Source organism: Podarcis filfolensis, assembly GCF_964270895.1.
Source record: "Podarcis filfolensis genome assembly, chromosome: 16".
Lineage (NCBI taxonomy): Eukaryota > Metazoa > Chordata > Lepidosauria > Squamata > Lacertidae > Podarcis > Podarcis filfolensis.
The window spans coordinates 13,096,565-13,111,775 of record NC_139620.1 but is presented as its reverse complement, the minus strand read 5'-3'; the positions used below and the strand labels follow the sequence as shown (position 1 = coordinate 13,111,775).

At 45.8% G+C, this 15,211-nt stretch overlaps 3 protein-coding genes across 3 annotated transcripts; 2 read left to right on the top strand and 1 right to left on the bottom strand.

The window, feature by feature from the left end:
- The first annotated feature begins 137 nt into the window (after positions 1-137).
- LOC310752132 (serum amyloid P-component-like) lies at positions 138-3,471 on the top strand. The gene is made up of 2 exons (XM_083591944.1): positions 138-671; positions 2,536-3,471. The coding sequence occupies exons 1-2, from the start codon at positions 608-610 to the stop codon at positions 3,165-3,167; spliced, it is 696 nt and encodes a 231-aa protein (XP_083448070.1). The 5' UTR covers positions 138-607; the 3' UTR covers positions 3,168-3,471.
- A 1,040-nt stretch (positions 3,472-4,511) lies between these two features.
- LOC310752134 (mucosal pentraxin-like) lies at positions 4,512-8,814 on the top strand. The gene is made up of 2 exons (XM_083591946.1): positions 4,512-4,831; positions 8,157-8,814. Exons 1-2 carry the CDS (start codon positions 4,768-4,770, stop codon positions 8,771-8,773), a joined length of 681 nt encoding a protein of 226 aa, XP_083448072.1. The 5' UTR covers positions 4,512-4,767; the 3' UTR covers positions 8,774-8,814.
- A 1,881-nt stretch (positions 8,815-10,695) lies between these two features.
- Positions 10,696-15,211, bottom strand: LOC310752128 (C-reactive protein-like). Its single transcript, XM_083591936.1, has 2 exons — positions 14,740-15,211; positions 10,696-11,990 (listed from the first exon to the last, which is right to left on the bottom strand). The coding sequence occupies exons 1-2, from the start codon at positions 14,801-14,803 to the stop codon at positions 11,308-11,310; spliced, it is 747 nt and encodes a 248-aa protein (XP_083448062.1). The 5' UTR covers positions 14,804-15,211; the 3' UTR covers positions 10,696-11,307.

Sequence of the window (15,211 nt, the reverse complement as noted above, 5' to 3'; positions counted from 1 at the left end):
AGCTGGAGAAAACAAATTTCAACATTTTGTGCCAAATAGCTCACAACGTATGGGAAATAATATAACAATTCAACAAACAGATTCACAAACAATCACACCATATTGATAATAAAAAATGTATCCTTGTGTCCATTAAAAAGCCAAAAGTGCCCCCCCATTTTTTCAAGCAAAGAACTGAATCACAAAATTCTGAGAGTTCAGATACATTATTTCATTCAGTGTGATTTCTCCAATGAGAAACATTTTGAATTTTGCAGAAAACACATTTCTACCTGTAAATTCTGTATCCCACAAGGTTGTCTGGAAAGCCTCCCGACGTTTGTGTGGACTAAGAGGGATCGTTTTCATACTGGCAGGGTTTTGCTTTTTAAAAAACCCAGCTGACAACTGATACCACATTTGGGATGGGAAAAATATTTCCATCTATTTCATGGATTATCCCCCTGCAAATCCCTTGCTGTGCACCTATAAATACCAGAGAGACTCTCCAGTAGCTGCAAATCGGTGACCAGCTTCAACCAGGAAGGAAGTCTCCAAGGCAGATCTGACCATTTCGGAGATCCATTTCATCCTCCCTCCAGGCCCCTCCCACCGTGCAGCCAACAGCATGAAGATCTTCCATCCCTTTCTCCTCATCCTTGCTGTCCTGCTGGGATCTCTTGGCCAGGAAGGTAGGTGCTGCGTTGAGCTGTAAAAGCATCCCAGGGGCGTGAGCTGGAAGGCTGGGGCACATTTGTGAAAGTGGCTTTAGAGGAGATAAGACAAATTCATGGAGTAGGATGGGTCTATCAAGGGCTATTAGGCATGACATCTGGAAACATAATATTGCAGCGAGGAGGGCAGCTTTTCACAGTTCCAACTCCTTCTTTCCACCCTTTCCACCGTCCCTTTGAAAAAAAAGCTTTTCTGTTTCTGAGTTGTTCTTTGTTCTGTTCTGCTTCCATCTGTGATTCAGGTTGTGTTCCCCATAATCTTTTACTGGGAATATAAAAGCAACTATCACTCGCCCCCCTCTTTTGACAGAAGCAGATGGAATTTGCAGGTAATCGTTCCAGGCAATACTTTCTACAATTTGAAATATAGTGGTACCTCGGGTTACATACGCTTCAGGTTACAGACTCCGCTAACCCAGAAATATTACCTCGGGTTAAGAACTTTGCTTCAGGATGAGAACAGAAATCGTGCAGAGGTGGTGCAGCGGCAGCGGGAGGCCCCATTAGCTAAAGTGGTGCTTCAGGTTAAGAACAGTTTCAGGTTAAGAACGGACCTCCAGAACGAATTAAGTTCTTAACCCGAGGTACCACTGTATAGATGTTTTCAAAACTTGTGCTGTCTCTTAATTGGAATCAGTTTGTCTCCTTTTTCTATGATATTCTCTTGACTGGAGATATTCACACCAGAACAGAAAATCACCACCTACTAACTGTTTTATTTCTTCCTATGACAGGAAAAAAGTCCTCATATACCTAATTAAACTATGGAATTTGCTCCCACGAGAAGTGATGATGACTTCCAGCAGCAGCAGCAACAGTTTTATTATTTATACCCCACCCCTCTGGCTGGGTTTCCAGGAGGGCTTTAAAAGAGAAGTAGATGAACTCATGGAGAATGGCTATTGTCAGGAGCTGGCCTGAGGAGGAATGTTGGGAACCGAGAAGAGGAGGACAGTATAGATTTAGAACAGTGGTTTGCAGAAGGTCATAGTTCAGAGGCTGCAGGGGAGAGGAGCTGGGAAATATTGGGAGAGTAGCAGGAATAAGCAGCACCAGGGGAGAGACAGCTAACAGACTCAGTGTCTCTTGAAAGCATTCCTGACCCCCCCTCTCCCAGAACCAGGTGTGCCTTGAGGGCAGTAGAACAGAAAGCTTGGAGGCAGAAAGCACAGATAAGCGGGCACAGGAGTGACGTAGAATAGGAGGGACTGAGGGGGTGGGACTTTACTTGGAGCAACATCATTATCTAAGAGAGATCGCATCCCTTCGTCTCTCTCTGTGAATGCTGAATAAACTACTCGGTAACAACTCTTCTGGTTTTTCTGCTTCTTGGCACCCCACTGTTTGAGAGATAGGATTCCCTGAAGCCTTGACAGCTATCAATGGTTACAAACCATGATGGTTTTGTCCTCTCTCCACTGGATGGCTGTATTTTAATATTTTGTTGGAAGCTGTCCAGAGTGGCTGGGGAAGCCCAGCCAGATGGGCAGGGTATAAATTTACTACTACTACTACTACTACTACTACTACTACTACTACTACTGTTGGAGGTAGTCTGCCTTTGAATGCCAGTTGTGGGAATCACAAGTACAGAGAGTGTCGTTGAGCTCATGACATGCGTATGAGCTTCTCATTTGGTTGACCACTGCAAATACATGATGCTGAACTGGATAGACCATGTGGCCAACATCCAGACTTCCTTCAGATGAGGCACACAGAGAAACAGAGCCTAACATGAATAATGGCACCGTCTTGGTGCCATACTAATCCTTGGAAAAAAATGTCTGCTCCTTTTAAACTGTTCTCTTCCTCCACCCCCCAGATCTTGAAAGGAAGGTCTTCATATTCCCGGAATCATCGGACACCAGCCACGTGGTTTTGAAGGCCACCTCACAGCAGCCTTTGACCAGCTTCACCATCTGCCTGAGATCCTACACGGACATGACCCGGGCTCACACCCTATTCTCTTACGCAACCAAGACGAGTGACAACGAGATCGTGGTCTTCAAATCCAAAACCAACGAGTACAGCCTTTATGTGGGGACTGCAGATGTGATTTTCTTCTTCCCAGAAAAGCTGGTTTCAGAACCTAGCTGGGAGCAGATCTGTATGAGTTGGGAATCTGACACAGGATTAGTGGAGTTCTGGCTTGATGGGCAACCTTTCCCCCGAAACGGTATGATGAAAGGTCATGTTATAAGTCCAGAGGCATCGATTGTCCTGGGGCAAGATCAGGATTCCTTTGGGGGTGGCTTTGATATCAACCAGTCCTTTGTAGGGGAGCTCACAGATGTGTACATGTGGGACCGGGTGCTGTCTGGGGACGAAATGTGCCTTGTCTGGGACAACCATGTTCCTTCCAACCCAATAATTAACTGGAGATCGTTAAATTATGTCATGAGAGGCTACACTGTTCTTAAGCCCTACCTGTTTTCCAACTGTAGAGCTGAGTAGGCTTTGCAAACAGACAGAGAGTCTTTAAAAAAACAACATATTACGGGGGGTGGACTAAATGATCCTTAGGTTCCTTCCAAATTTATGCTTCTTTGATTGAAGCCTCCAACAGGGCTTAAAGTTAGGATTGTGGTGGTAGTCCTTAAAAGATCTATACTTTTGCATGGCAATAGACACTGTTAGTTGCACTGATTTCAGTTCTTTCTGCTGGAATGAGGAGTTCTGTGAAACCCACAAGCTCTCGTTTCCATCTATTCCTCCAATAAAAGATTAACTCTTACGTCTGTTGTATTCTTCAGCAGCGTCTGCCTTCAACAACAACCTTCAGTGGGGAGATTTGAGTTTGTTTCTTCCAAAGTCTGGGGGTGGGATGGGCTTTTAAAACTGATTCTACCTGATTCACACTTTCCAAAACAATGCCTGAACTGTCACACAGCCATCCTCCAAAATCCACACTGCTCTGAACCTTGCAATGCCATGTCATGTGTACAGCCAACATATGCAGATACTGGGGTGAAGTGTGCATACAAATGTGTATATTAGTGAAAATCAGCTTACAAAATGCATTATTTCTATTAGGGAACATTCTTTTTGCCAAATTGTGCATATTAGGCAAAATTGCCTAGCAAAGTGTGTCTATGAGGAGAAATTTGCACTAAAATGCTGATAGATTTGAGTGATAAACCATAATAATAATAATAATAAAGCAAATGAGCTTGTGAAGAACTGAAGTTAAGATTGGAAAAAGGAGAAAATATGAGAAATCAATACACTGGCAGATTTACCCGTCTCTAGAGACATGAGGCTGTGATGGTGGTGGGTGGGGGTGCTGATTAAACTGGGGGCATTTCATTGCCCTTGTAGTTTGACTCAGGGAAGGGAAACAACTCAATTCATCTTATTTGGCCCCAGCACAGAATGGCTATGCATCTCTACCATAAACCACCTGCCATCATTTTATGCGTTCACAAATATTTGGACAGTACTGTAATCTAAAGACTGTAAAACTGGGCCTGTAGGGTTGTCTTCCCATCCTCCCCACCCCCAAGAAAGGGAGAACCAGGTGTTAAATCAACCACACCTTTCTTTTAAAGTGTCTTTTGTTGATTTTCAAGAAACTCATTTCAGCTGCTCTTTCACCGGAAACAAAAACCAAGTGAAAAGGAGTATGGTCTCCTCGTTTGCATAAAGCAATTACAAGTATACATCATGGTATAACACACCTAAATTCTCTCTGCTGCGATTCATGCGTCATCAAAGGTTTTATTCAGGAAGCTGAACTTGCTGGCATAAATAAGAAACATAAACCATGTTGTCTCAAGTTTGAAATCAATGCCTTTCTGAAAATGTTCTTGCTTTTGAACTCCTTTGTGAAAAACTTCCCCCTTTGGACTCCTTTGTGAAAAATTGAAAGCAAGGAAACACCAGTTGCCAGTTCTGAGGTAATCTTTCCCCAAGAGCGTTTCTCAAAACATTTCCCTTCATGCCCCTCAAGTGCATATTTGGGACAGAGTTTGAAGCTCTCAGTTGAGAACTGATCTCTTGAAGAGCCTGTTATCTTGACACCCTCTCGCCTCTCTTCGTTCTGCAGTTAGGCAAGATGGAGAAGGCCTTCCTCTCCCTTCTTGTCCTCGTGAGGGTCTTGGGGTCTTTTGGCCAGCAAGGTGGGTGACAACCTCAGCTGCATTGGGGTGTGTGTGTGTGTGTGTGTGTGTGTCTGTGCATGAAGAAGTGGGTGGGCGACTTCTGTAGCACAGTCTCACACATACAAAACCTTTTTTTTTTATAAAGGGTTTTAGATTTCTGACACAACATCTTCATTCTTTGTTTATTTATTTATTTATTTATTATAAATTTTTATTGATTTTCCAACATGAATTAAAACACTTTACAACTAACAATACATAGACAAACAAACATATAGACACGTATAATTTCATAACCTCTTTTTCTTAAGCCTTATTTCAACGACTTCCCCATACCTCCCTTTTCTGCATCCCTGTTTTAAACTTTTTCAGCAACCCCTAATTTCAATTACTTATGATTCGCTTTCTTTAATCCTTTTTCTCTTACCCAATCATTTATCGCTGCAATTCTGTTTTACGTTACCCATGACATTTTAGCACTCATTGATTTTACAACAGTTCTTAAGATAAACTTTAAATTTCTTCCAATCTTCTTCCACCGTCTCTTTTCCTTGGTCGCGGATTCTGCCAGTCATCTCAGCCAGTCCCATATATGTTTATTTATTTATTTATTATACATTTTTATAGTTTTTTTTAAAACATATTATTTCCAACAGTCATTTAACATAGCTTCTTATCTTATACAACATTTTAGACTTCCGTCAACAACCTTTGATGATTTTCCGTTCTTTATCACTTATTTTGAATTTCTTAATTTCTCTATTACTCTTAATTGTCATTAACTAATAATTCTCCTCATAGTCTTTCTTGCAATATCTCAAATAATCCTCCTTACAGAACTTCTAGCGGTCCTACTAGCGTAATCTGTTCGTTACAATTGCTTTTCAAATAGTTCATATATTTACTCCAGTCTTATAAGAATCTCTGGTCCCGCAGGTTTCAAATCCTTCCTATTAATTTATCTAATTCTGCATAGTCCATTAATTTCATCCACCATTCTTCTTTCATCGGTAATTTTTCTTGCTTCCATTTTTGTGCCAATAATATTCTTGCTGCCGTCATTGCATATAAAAACAACTTACAATCCTGTCTATTAATATCATCTCCTACAATGCCAAGTAAAAATGCTTCTGGTTTCTTAATAAATGTATATTTCAACATCTTTTTCATCTCATTATATATAATTTCCCAGAGGTTTTTCACTTTATACATTTTAGCTAATTTCACAGGGGTGGTATACCACCTATACATCATTTTCATCACATTTTCTTTCAACGCATTGTATGCTGTAAATTTTAACCCTTCTTTCCACAGTTTCCCCCAGTCTTTCATTCTTTGTTTATTTAAAGGGGCGGGTTCAATCTAGAAAAGGAGCTTTTGTTTTTTTTAAAGGAAGGAATCTGTGGCGGTTGATGCTTCCACTGCAAAATTCTGTTGCTTCAACCATCTGGGGCCAGGGATGGAGGAAGCTGCTTAGGTGCCTGGGGGGGGGGCGCACCCGGGGGGAGCCTCCCATAGGGGCGGGGCACACTGCGGGGCCTCCAGAATCTGCCTGCCTCCTCCCACTCAGCTGCCCTATAGCTGGGGGGGGGGAGGCAGCGGGGGGACCATTAGGACAGTGTGGAGCCTGTGGGCACCCAAGCCACCGCATCACTCCCAGGCCCCACGGTGAGTGCTGCCTGGCATTTTGTCACACCCCTCAGTGGTGGCACCGGGGGGGGGGGCTGACCCACTGCACCCCGCTTTCTCTGCCCCTGCTTGGAGCTACCTTCCTCACCGAGCTGAAGACAAGGAAAGGAGATGAAGACTTCTGCAAAGGAGGCATGGCTGGTGGTGGCGGCGGCAAGTTTTGGGGGGACTTTTAGGGAAGGCAGCCTCAAGGGCTTGCAGAAACTAGAACAGGTGAGATGCAGAGATAGGCGAGTATCTCATGCTGCCTTTGATGCGAAGGAAGGCAGAAAGTTTTGACAAGAAAGTTGTGACATTTTCTCTCTTTCTCTGTTTGGGACTATTGCAGATATTAATATTGCACAGCATGAAGCAATTGGATGCATAAAAGCTGGCTCCTTTCGGAATAAAAATTGCCCAGGCTCATAATTAAGATTCAAAGCTTTACTAACCAGAACTTCTTCAAAAACAGGCACAAAACTATCAACAACACATTCTAGAAAGCTGTATAAAGTACATGTATACCCAAGCATAGGTTCTACTTCTTAAATATATAACTTAATTATGATCAGAGCGGAAATCAGTGCTTTGCCTCTCCCATAGCCTGCAACCAGCCTAAGGCCATGCAGCTCCAGGGAAGACCTCTTATCACATCCTTCTTTCACTGTGCCAGGGAACAAAATGCAAAGGCGGCTTCCTTTCGAAATGGCGAATTTGCAATTGAACACTTTAATCTAAGGTTAAACACTCATGTGAAGGATAATGGTTTAATTTCCTGTAATGGAAATGTTTACTTATGTTGGGTTACTGTGTCTTTTTAATATGGGGCTTTTAAATCTGGCAGAGGCTTTCATGTGATTGGCTGACTTTGAGTCACATGAGAGAGGCATTCCATTCTGTTGTGACTGTTATGCCTGAAACTGTCATTTTTATCCGTTTTTCTACTTCTCTCTCTCTCTGAGAGAGGCTACTCAGGATACTGCTGTGGGCAGTGTGTGTGCTGGTGTGATCTATCGGAAGTGAAACAGACAGAGGAAGATCCCTAAATGTTAATAAGGATAAACATGCTCAGGAGCTAGATTGTAAATATATTCTTCTCAACTATATGTTTATGAAAGGAAAGTTCTTTTTGAATATAAAGAGTCTGGGCACTGTCTTTACAAAGAAGTTTTCAACTACTCAGAATAGTTATTTAGCTTCCTAGCTGTAAGCTACTTTGCATTTTATCAAAATTTACACACACACACACACACACACAGAGGCTAGCAGAGAACATCAGTAGTTAATTATCAACAGGTTAGAGCTCAGCGAGAGCTTCAATATAGTCGTACGTCAGCTCCCGAACACCTTGGGAGCTGAACGTTTCAGCTCCCGAGTGATTGAAAACCAGAAGTAAGTGTTCTGGTTTTTGAACATTCTTTCAGAAGCTGAACGTCTGACGGGGCTTCCATGGCTTCCAATCAGAAGCTGCACTTTGGTTTTCAAACGTTTTGGAAGTCGAGTGGAGTTCCGGAACGGAATTCTGTTCGACTTCTGAGGTACGACTGTATGCTTCAAAGGAATTTTTCAACGTGAAACCCTTAGCAACATACATGCAGGCATTCTCCATTTCAGTGTGCAATTAAACAATGATATTTAACATGTGGCACCCTTAATTCTCCTCCTCTCACCTCAGGTTCGGGCCTCGCTGGGAAGCAGCTCGTTTTTCCACAGGCATCAAACTCTGCCCACGTGGTTCTGAAGGCCGCCCCAAAGCGGCCCTTGACCAGCTTCACCCTCTGCCTGGCCCATTTCACAGACCTCAACCGCCCCCACACCTTCTTCTCTTACGCCACCCGGGGAAGTTTCAACGAGATCATCCTCCTCAAAGAAAAAAACAACGTGTACGGATTTGCAGTAGGGAATGAAGCGGTGACCTTCACGGATCCGGAAAAAAAATCGCTCGGCAGGGAGATCTTGTGTGCGACTTGGGATTCTGCCACCGGTTTAGCAGAGTTGTGGGTGAATTCGAAGCGAATGCCCCGCAAGGGCCTGAGGAAAGGGTACTCCATAAGTGGGGAGCCGTCGATCGTGCTCGGTCAAGAGCAAGACACGATGGGGGGCGGCTTTGACATAACCGATTGCTTTGTGGGGGAGCTCCAGGATGTGAGAATGTGGGACCGGGTGCTCTCCGAACCGGAACTGGAGCTCGCTTTCCTCAACCAAGATGTTCCTGGCGATTACGTGTTTGACTGGAAAACAGTCGATTATGAGATCAAGGGTTATGTTATTGTTAACCCTGTGGCCTACTGAGGCAGGGGTTACGTGAAATCCAAGATGCTGGTCTAAGAAAAGGTCTCTCTGTGTGTGACTTTTATTTACTTAGCGATTCCTGTATTGATCTCTGAAGCTTGCTGCAGATTTTTTTTGGGGGGTGTGTGTGTTGCAAAATTCAAGGAAATGTTCATTTCAAATGATACCTGCATCTTGGTTCCCAAATTGTTCTGTGAAGTGCAGTTAGGGTAATACAAACCAAACTAAATTTCAAACTCCATCCGAAGTATCCTCTTGGGACAAGAAGGGTGTGGAAGGAGGTTTTGGGGAAGTCTTTTCCTGGGAAACATTGCGTAACAATTGGCAGCTGGGGGCGTTTCTAAAAGAAACTTGACCGAAACAGAAAAAAGGTCGTAAAAATCAGATGTAATCTTTTATGGAGAAAGAAGAATTGACAAGAGGTTCGCACTCCTTATATTACCACTTTTGTGGAGATTGTGGAGATTTCGCAGCCCCTGGACTTCTCCTGAGCATCCTGGGCGCCTCATAAATAAGAAGATGTAGGGGAAAGAATGTGAGATGTGATACACAAGTAGCAGTCAAGTACAACATTCCTTGTTTTCCTAGAGTGGACATGCAAGGGAATGTTTGGTCCAATTGGTTGAAAACTTCCTGTTTCCTCCTGACTGGGACATACTTCCTTTTGCATGTGACTAGAGGGGGGCGTGAGAGCCAGTGTGGTGTAGTGGTTAAGAGCGGTAGTCTCGTAATCTGGGGAACCGGGTTCGCGTCTCCGCTCCTCCACATGCAGCTGCTGGGTGACCTTGGGCCAGTCACACTTCTCCGAAGTCTCTCAGCCCCACTCACCTCACAGAGTGTTTGTTGTGAGGGAGGAAGGGAAAGGAGATTGTTAGCCGCTTTGAGACTCTTGAAGGGGAGTGAAAGGCGGGATATCAAATCCAAACTCTTCTTCTTCTTCTTCTTCTTACCTGCCCAGGGAAGAAAAGGGCAAGGCACGCAGCACACTCTCTTCTTTGCCTCTCTTCTCCATCTTGCTTTCATCTTGTGAGCTGCATTGACTGCCAGTCTGCAGTCACTGGGACTACTCCCCCCCCCCCAATATGGGGTAGATCCACATGTATATACTTTGTAACTAAGTCTGCCTTCAGGGATCCAACTGTGAACTGATGGTGAGTAAACTTCTTTGACATACTTTACACAAGATTGTGGCGTGCTTATTCTTTTAAGGGGACTTACCAGGAACCTAATATTGAGAGGCTTAAACAAGCCTGCAACCAGCTATCTGCTGTGCGTTTAAAGGGGAATATAAACTCTGCTAAGTAAAGGAACTTGCTAGCGCAAGTTAGGAAGGATATTAATAAACAATATATCCTCTCCCGCCTCCCTGAGCATTCCCACAAAGAAATTACAGCTGCCAATGCTCCATTGTTTTTCTTGAAGGTGCCCTCAGCTCTGTAGACAGGCAACAGGGCAGGTGAGAGGCGCACTTTACCTTTGGTCTCCGAATATGGCCATTCCCCACTACAACTCTGTGAGGTAGGCCAGGCTCTGAGTGGTTGGCCTGAGGTCACATGGTGAGCTTCATGGTAGAATGGCAGTTTTAACCCTATTCTCCATCCCACACTCTCAAAAATAAGGCGAGGAAGGGAATAACCTCTGGAAGCAAAATGGATGAATAAAACCAGACTCTTCTTGAAATTAAAAATTGTCCAGTCCAAACATATGGTTCAAAGGCTTTACTTACAGAACGTGCTTCGAAACAAACAAAAACAAAAAATTTTTACATTCAGACAATTGCATAATATCATGTGCTGATCTCATGACAGGTCTGATTATGTCACAACAGGTCATGCCATGTCACGACAAGACAAGGCATGACAAGACAAGAATGTTGAAGTGCAGTTTTCTAGCAAAGTAATTTGTGCAAAAATACACTGCATTGATTCATGAAAATGCAGTATTTTTCCATGTATAACACGCCCCCATGTATATGATGGCCCCTAGTTTGGGGGACTCCAAATTGAGAAAAACAGATTGTATCTGTGTATAAGACGACCCACAATTCTGAACATAATTTTTAAATTTAAAAAACCTAGTCTTATACACAGAAAGGTACAGTAACTTGCAAGAAGGCATTAGATTCGGGAAACCATTTTGCGGAAGTGTGTATATCAGAGAAAATCGCATACAAAGCACCTATATTCACCCTAAGACACTGACAAACTTTCACAAGTACTAAGAAAAAAATTGCAATTGCAAACCGAAGCAGAAATGTAGAGAACGGAAGACTGTAAAAACGAGAAATGGAGAGTAACCGAAACTGACAGATCCATCCTCCTTCATCGGAAGAAGATTAGCATAGGGCAGGTGCGGGAGGGGAACCTTTGGAACACCCAGAGGCTGCAAAAACTAGAGCTCCCATCGTTGTTGGGAGTTGTAGTTGAGCAAAATCCACAGGGCCACCCCTCCCCCACAAATCTCACATAAATCTTAATAGGCTGGAAAGTGCTGAGCTCAACAGAGCAGCTCCTTGCCAAGCTAGCAAAAGACTCTCAGAGCGCCACCCTCCCCCAGCAGCAGGGCACCGCTTGCAAAGGGCACCCGCAAGCCGCTCGGCTAACCGGCAAGAGGGTGTATGTGAGAAAGACGTTGCCCTTGATCTTGTAAGCCAAGGACCCCCAGTTGATCACGGAGTTGGCCGGGATGCGCTTGTCCCCCAGGCGACACATTTCCTGGGGGCTCAAGACCCGTTCCCACATGTAGACGTCGGTGAGCTCGCCTACAAAGGACTGCATCATGTCGAAGCCGCTCCCCATGGCATCCTGGTCTTGCCCCAGGATGATGGAGGCCTGGGGGGCGACGGTATAGCCTGGCTTCACTGCCTTCCGGGGCAGAGGGTTGCCGTCCAGCCAAAACTGCACCACCCCACTGGCGGAGTCCCAAGCCAGGCAGATGTGCTCCCACGCCGGCAGTGGGGCCGCCCTCTCTGCGATGTTCAGCTTTACCGCATCACCCCCAATGTACAGCCTGTACTGGGAGCGGCTCAGTCGGTCGACGGCGATGTCGTTGGGCTCGGTCTCGGTGGCGTAAGAGAACAGGGTCTGGGCCCGAGCGACGTCCGTGTAGAGCCTCATGCAAACCGTGAAGCTGCTCAAAGGCCGCTCCAGCCTGGCTTTCACGACCACGTGAGCCGTGTTGGTTGGCTGCGGGAAAAGGAAGACCTTCCTCTGGAGATCTGCAGGACCATAGAAGTGTAGAGTTGGAAAGGGAATTCCCTGTAACCTCACTTCTTGCAGTGAGGGAACCACCAGAAGGCCCTCGGCACTGGACCTCAGTGTCTGGGCTGAGTGATGGGGGTGGAGACGCTCCTTCAGGTATAGATGAGTGGCTCTTCTCTGTCCCCCAGGACCTGAGGTTCTTTGTTATGAAATGTCTGGGTAGGTTTTCAGGTATACCTGAAGGAGCGTCTCCACCCCCATCACTCAGCCCAGACACTGAGGTCCAGTGCCGAGGGCCTTCTGGTGGTTCCCTCACTGCGAGAAGTGAGGTTACAGGGAACCAGGCAGAAGGCCTTCTTGGTAGTGGCGCCTGCCCTGTGGAACACCCTCCCTTCAGATGTCAAGGAGATAAACAACTATCTGACTTTTAGAAGACATCTGAAGGCTGTTTAGGGAAGTTTTTAAAGTTTGATGTTTTATCGTGTTTTTAATACAGTGGTACCTCAGGTTAAGAACTAAATTCTTTCCAGAGGTCCGTTCTTAACCTGAAACTGTTCTTAACCTGAAGCACCACTTTAGCTAATGGGGCCTCCCACTGCTGCCACGCCACCGGAGCACAATTTCTGTTCTCATCCTGAAGCAAAGTTCTTAACCCGAGGTACTATTTCTGGGTTAGCGGAGTCTGTAACCTGAAGCGTCTGTAACCCGAGGTACCACTGTATTCTGTTGGGAGCCACCCAGAGTGTCCAATCCCAGACAGGCAAAAGCACTCAAGGAGGATGTGAAGCAGGGCTGCTGTGGCACCTGGCCTGGGAAGAGTACTAAGGGCCAGAAATATAAGCATGGAAGGCCGCATCTTGTTCCTAATGGATTCCCCGCCCCACCCCACCCCCCTTAGCCTTTGAAGAAGATGCTCTTATGGCTGTCTGAAAGACTGATCAGCACTTCATTGGGTTTACTGGGGGAGAGGGCAAAACATGCTTGCAACTCTTCCGCTTGCCCCATCCCCTCACCTCAATCACTCAAGCCCACCCTCCGCCCCCCACTATTTGCCAACTATCCTCTTCTCCCTTTTTCTAGATGACAGCTCAGTGCCACAAGACAGACCTGCAATGGTTCTTTGGTGCTCATGTGCCACCTGGCGGCCGATTCGGATAGCGCATGCATGTGTCATTATAGCAGATTCCATCCTAAAGGTAAAGGTAAAGGGACCCCTGACCATTAGGTCCAGTCGTGGCCGACTCTGGGGTTGCGGTGCTCATCTTGCTTTATTGGCCAAGGGAGCCAGCGTACAGCTTCCGGGTCATGTGGCCAGCATGACTAAGCCGCTTCTGGCGAACCAGAGCAGCGCACGGAAACACCATTTACCTTCCCGCTGGAGCGGTACCTATTTATCTACTTGCACTTTGAGGTGCTTTTGAACTGCTAGGTTGGCAGGAGCAGGGACCGAGCAACGGGAGCTCACCCTGTCGCAGGGATTTGAACCGCCGACCTTCTGATCGGCAAGCCCTAGGCTCTGTGAGTTAAACCACAGTGCTACCCGTGTCCCAGATTCCATCCTATTCACTTTAAAATATGGTGGCGGGGGCACAGCTCAGCTGTAAGCGCACGGTATGCTGCACAAGCATAAGGTCCCAGAGTGGAGACAATATTGGGTTGACTGGGGGAACAGACTGATCTGCTCTGAGGCAGCTTTTTGCATATTGTTGATCCCTTTTATTCCTGTATTTAAGCCTGTGGTTACGTCTCTTGTTCAAATCGATGGGGCTCCTCAGCGCTTAATTCTGGGTTGTGTGTTCAGCCACACAGACTCTGTAAGTAATCAGGCATTACTGGCCAACGAGACTCTGTTGTTTAAGCCCCAGATTGGGAGGGAATGGAAATTCTGACATGCAATTTGAAAGTTTGGGGTTTTTGTTTTTTTTTTTGCTGTCGATCTGACATTTGCGAGTTGCATTTGACACCACTCCTGCCTTTCCACGTTTCACACATAGGAAGCTGATATGCAGATCCGACCACAGGTCCAGCTAGCTCAGTACAGTGGTACCTCGGGTTACAGAAGCTTCAGGTTACAGACTCCGCTAACCCATAAATAGTACCTTGGGTTAAGAACTTTACCTCAGGATGAGAACAGAAATCACGCGGCAGCGGGGGGCCCCATTGGCTAAAGTGGGGTCTCAGGTTAAGAACCATTTCAGGTTAAGAACGGACCTCTGGAACGAATTAAGTCCTTAACCCGAGGTACCACTGTACTGTCTCCTGACAGGAGCTCTGTAGCATTACAGGGTCATAGAACTGTAGAGTAGGAAGGGACCCTAAGGGTCATCTAGTCCAACCCCCCGCAATGCAGGACCTTTCATGCAAGCGACCTTCCCAGTCCTACCTGGAGATACTGGGAATTGAGCCTGAAACCTGCTGCACACAAAGCACGTGGGCTCCTTTCCCTAAATATAAAGTAAGCTTCCAATCCTCATTGTTCTTAATAAAGGGCTGATTAAAATAGGAACAGCATTGTCCACCCTGACTGGCAGTGGCTGTTTGGAGGTTTCAGACAGAGAGGTCCTTCCCTGGAGATGCCGGGATTTGAACCTGGGACTTCATGCAAAGCAGTTCCTCTACCCGCTCAGCTACAGCTCTTCCCTTTGGCTCTAATTCAAACCCAATCAGAAACAGGGATACCTCCATGTCTGCCCTCACAATGCAGCCACTCAGTCCATGCACACAGTAACACCCACATAACTCATTGCACCTGATCAGAGCACCCACCTTCCTGGGCAAGAGACCCCAACAGTCCGGCCAGGATGAGGAGGAAGATATGAAGGAACCCCATGCCGTCTGTCTGCAGAATAAACTTGGCAGGCAGTTGAAATGGATCCTGGACCTGCCTGGATCTGCTCAGCCTGTCCTGGAGGAAACCAAGCCCTGGCTGTGAAGTCCTCTCTGGATCTTATCCCTGGGCTGGAAGGGGCGGGCACCTCCACTCTCAGGGCAGTTCCACAGGGCAGAGATTAAAAATCAACAAATGCTCTCCATTTGCCTCCCCTGGTCTTATCTGCCTGTTGGTTAAATTTCCATTCCTTCCAGAAGGAACCTGCCTCTTTCAAACCCTGAGTGCCAAGAACCTCTCCAGATCATTTTGCTAGCAAGGAACGCATAGATCCCCACATTTTATGGATCATGATTCTTCACAGTCTGATTTTCACACAAAGGATCACTAGGGTTGCCATATTTCAAAAAG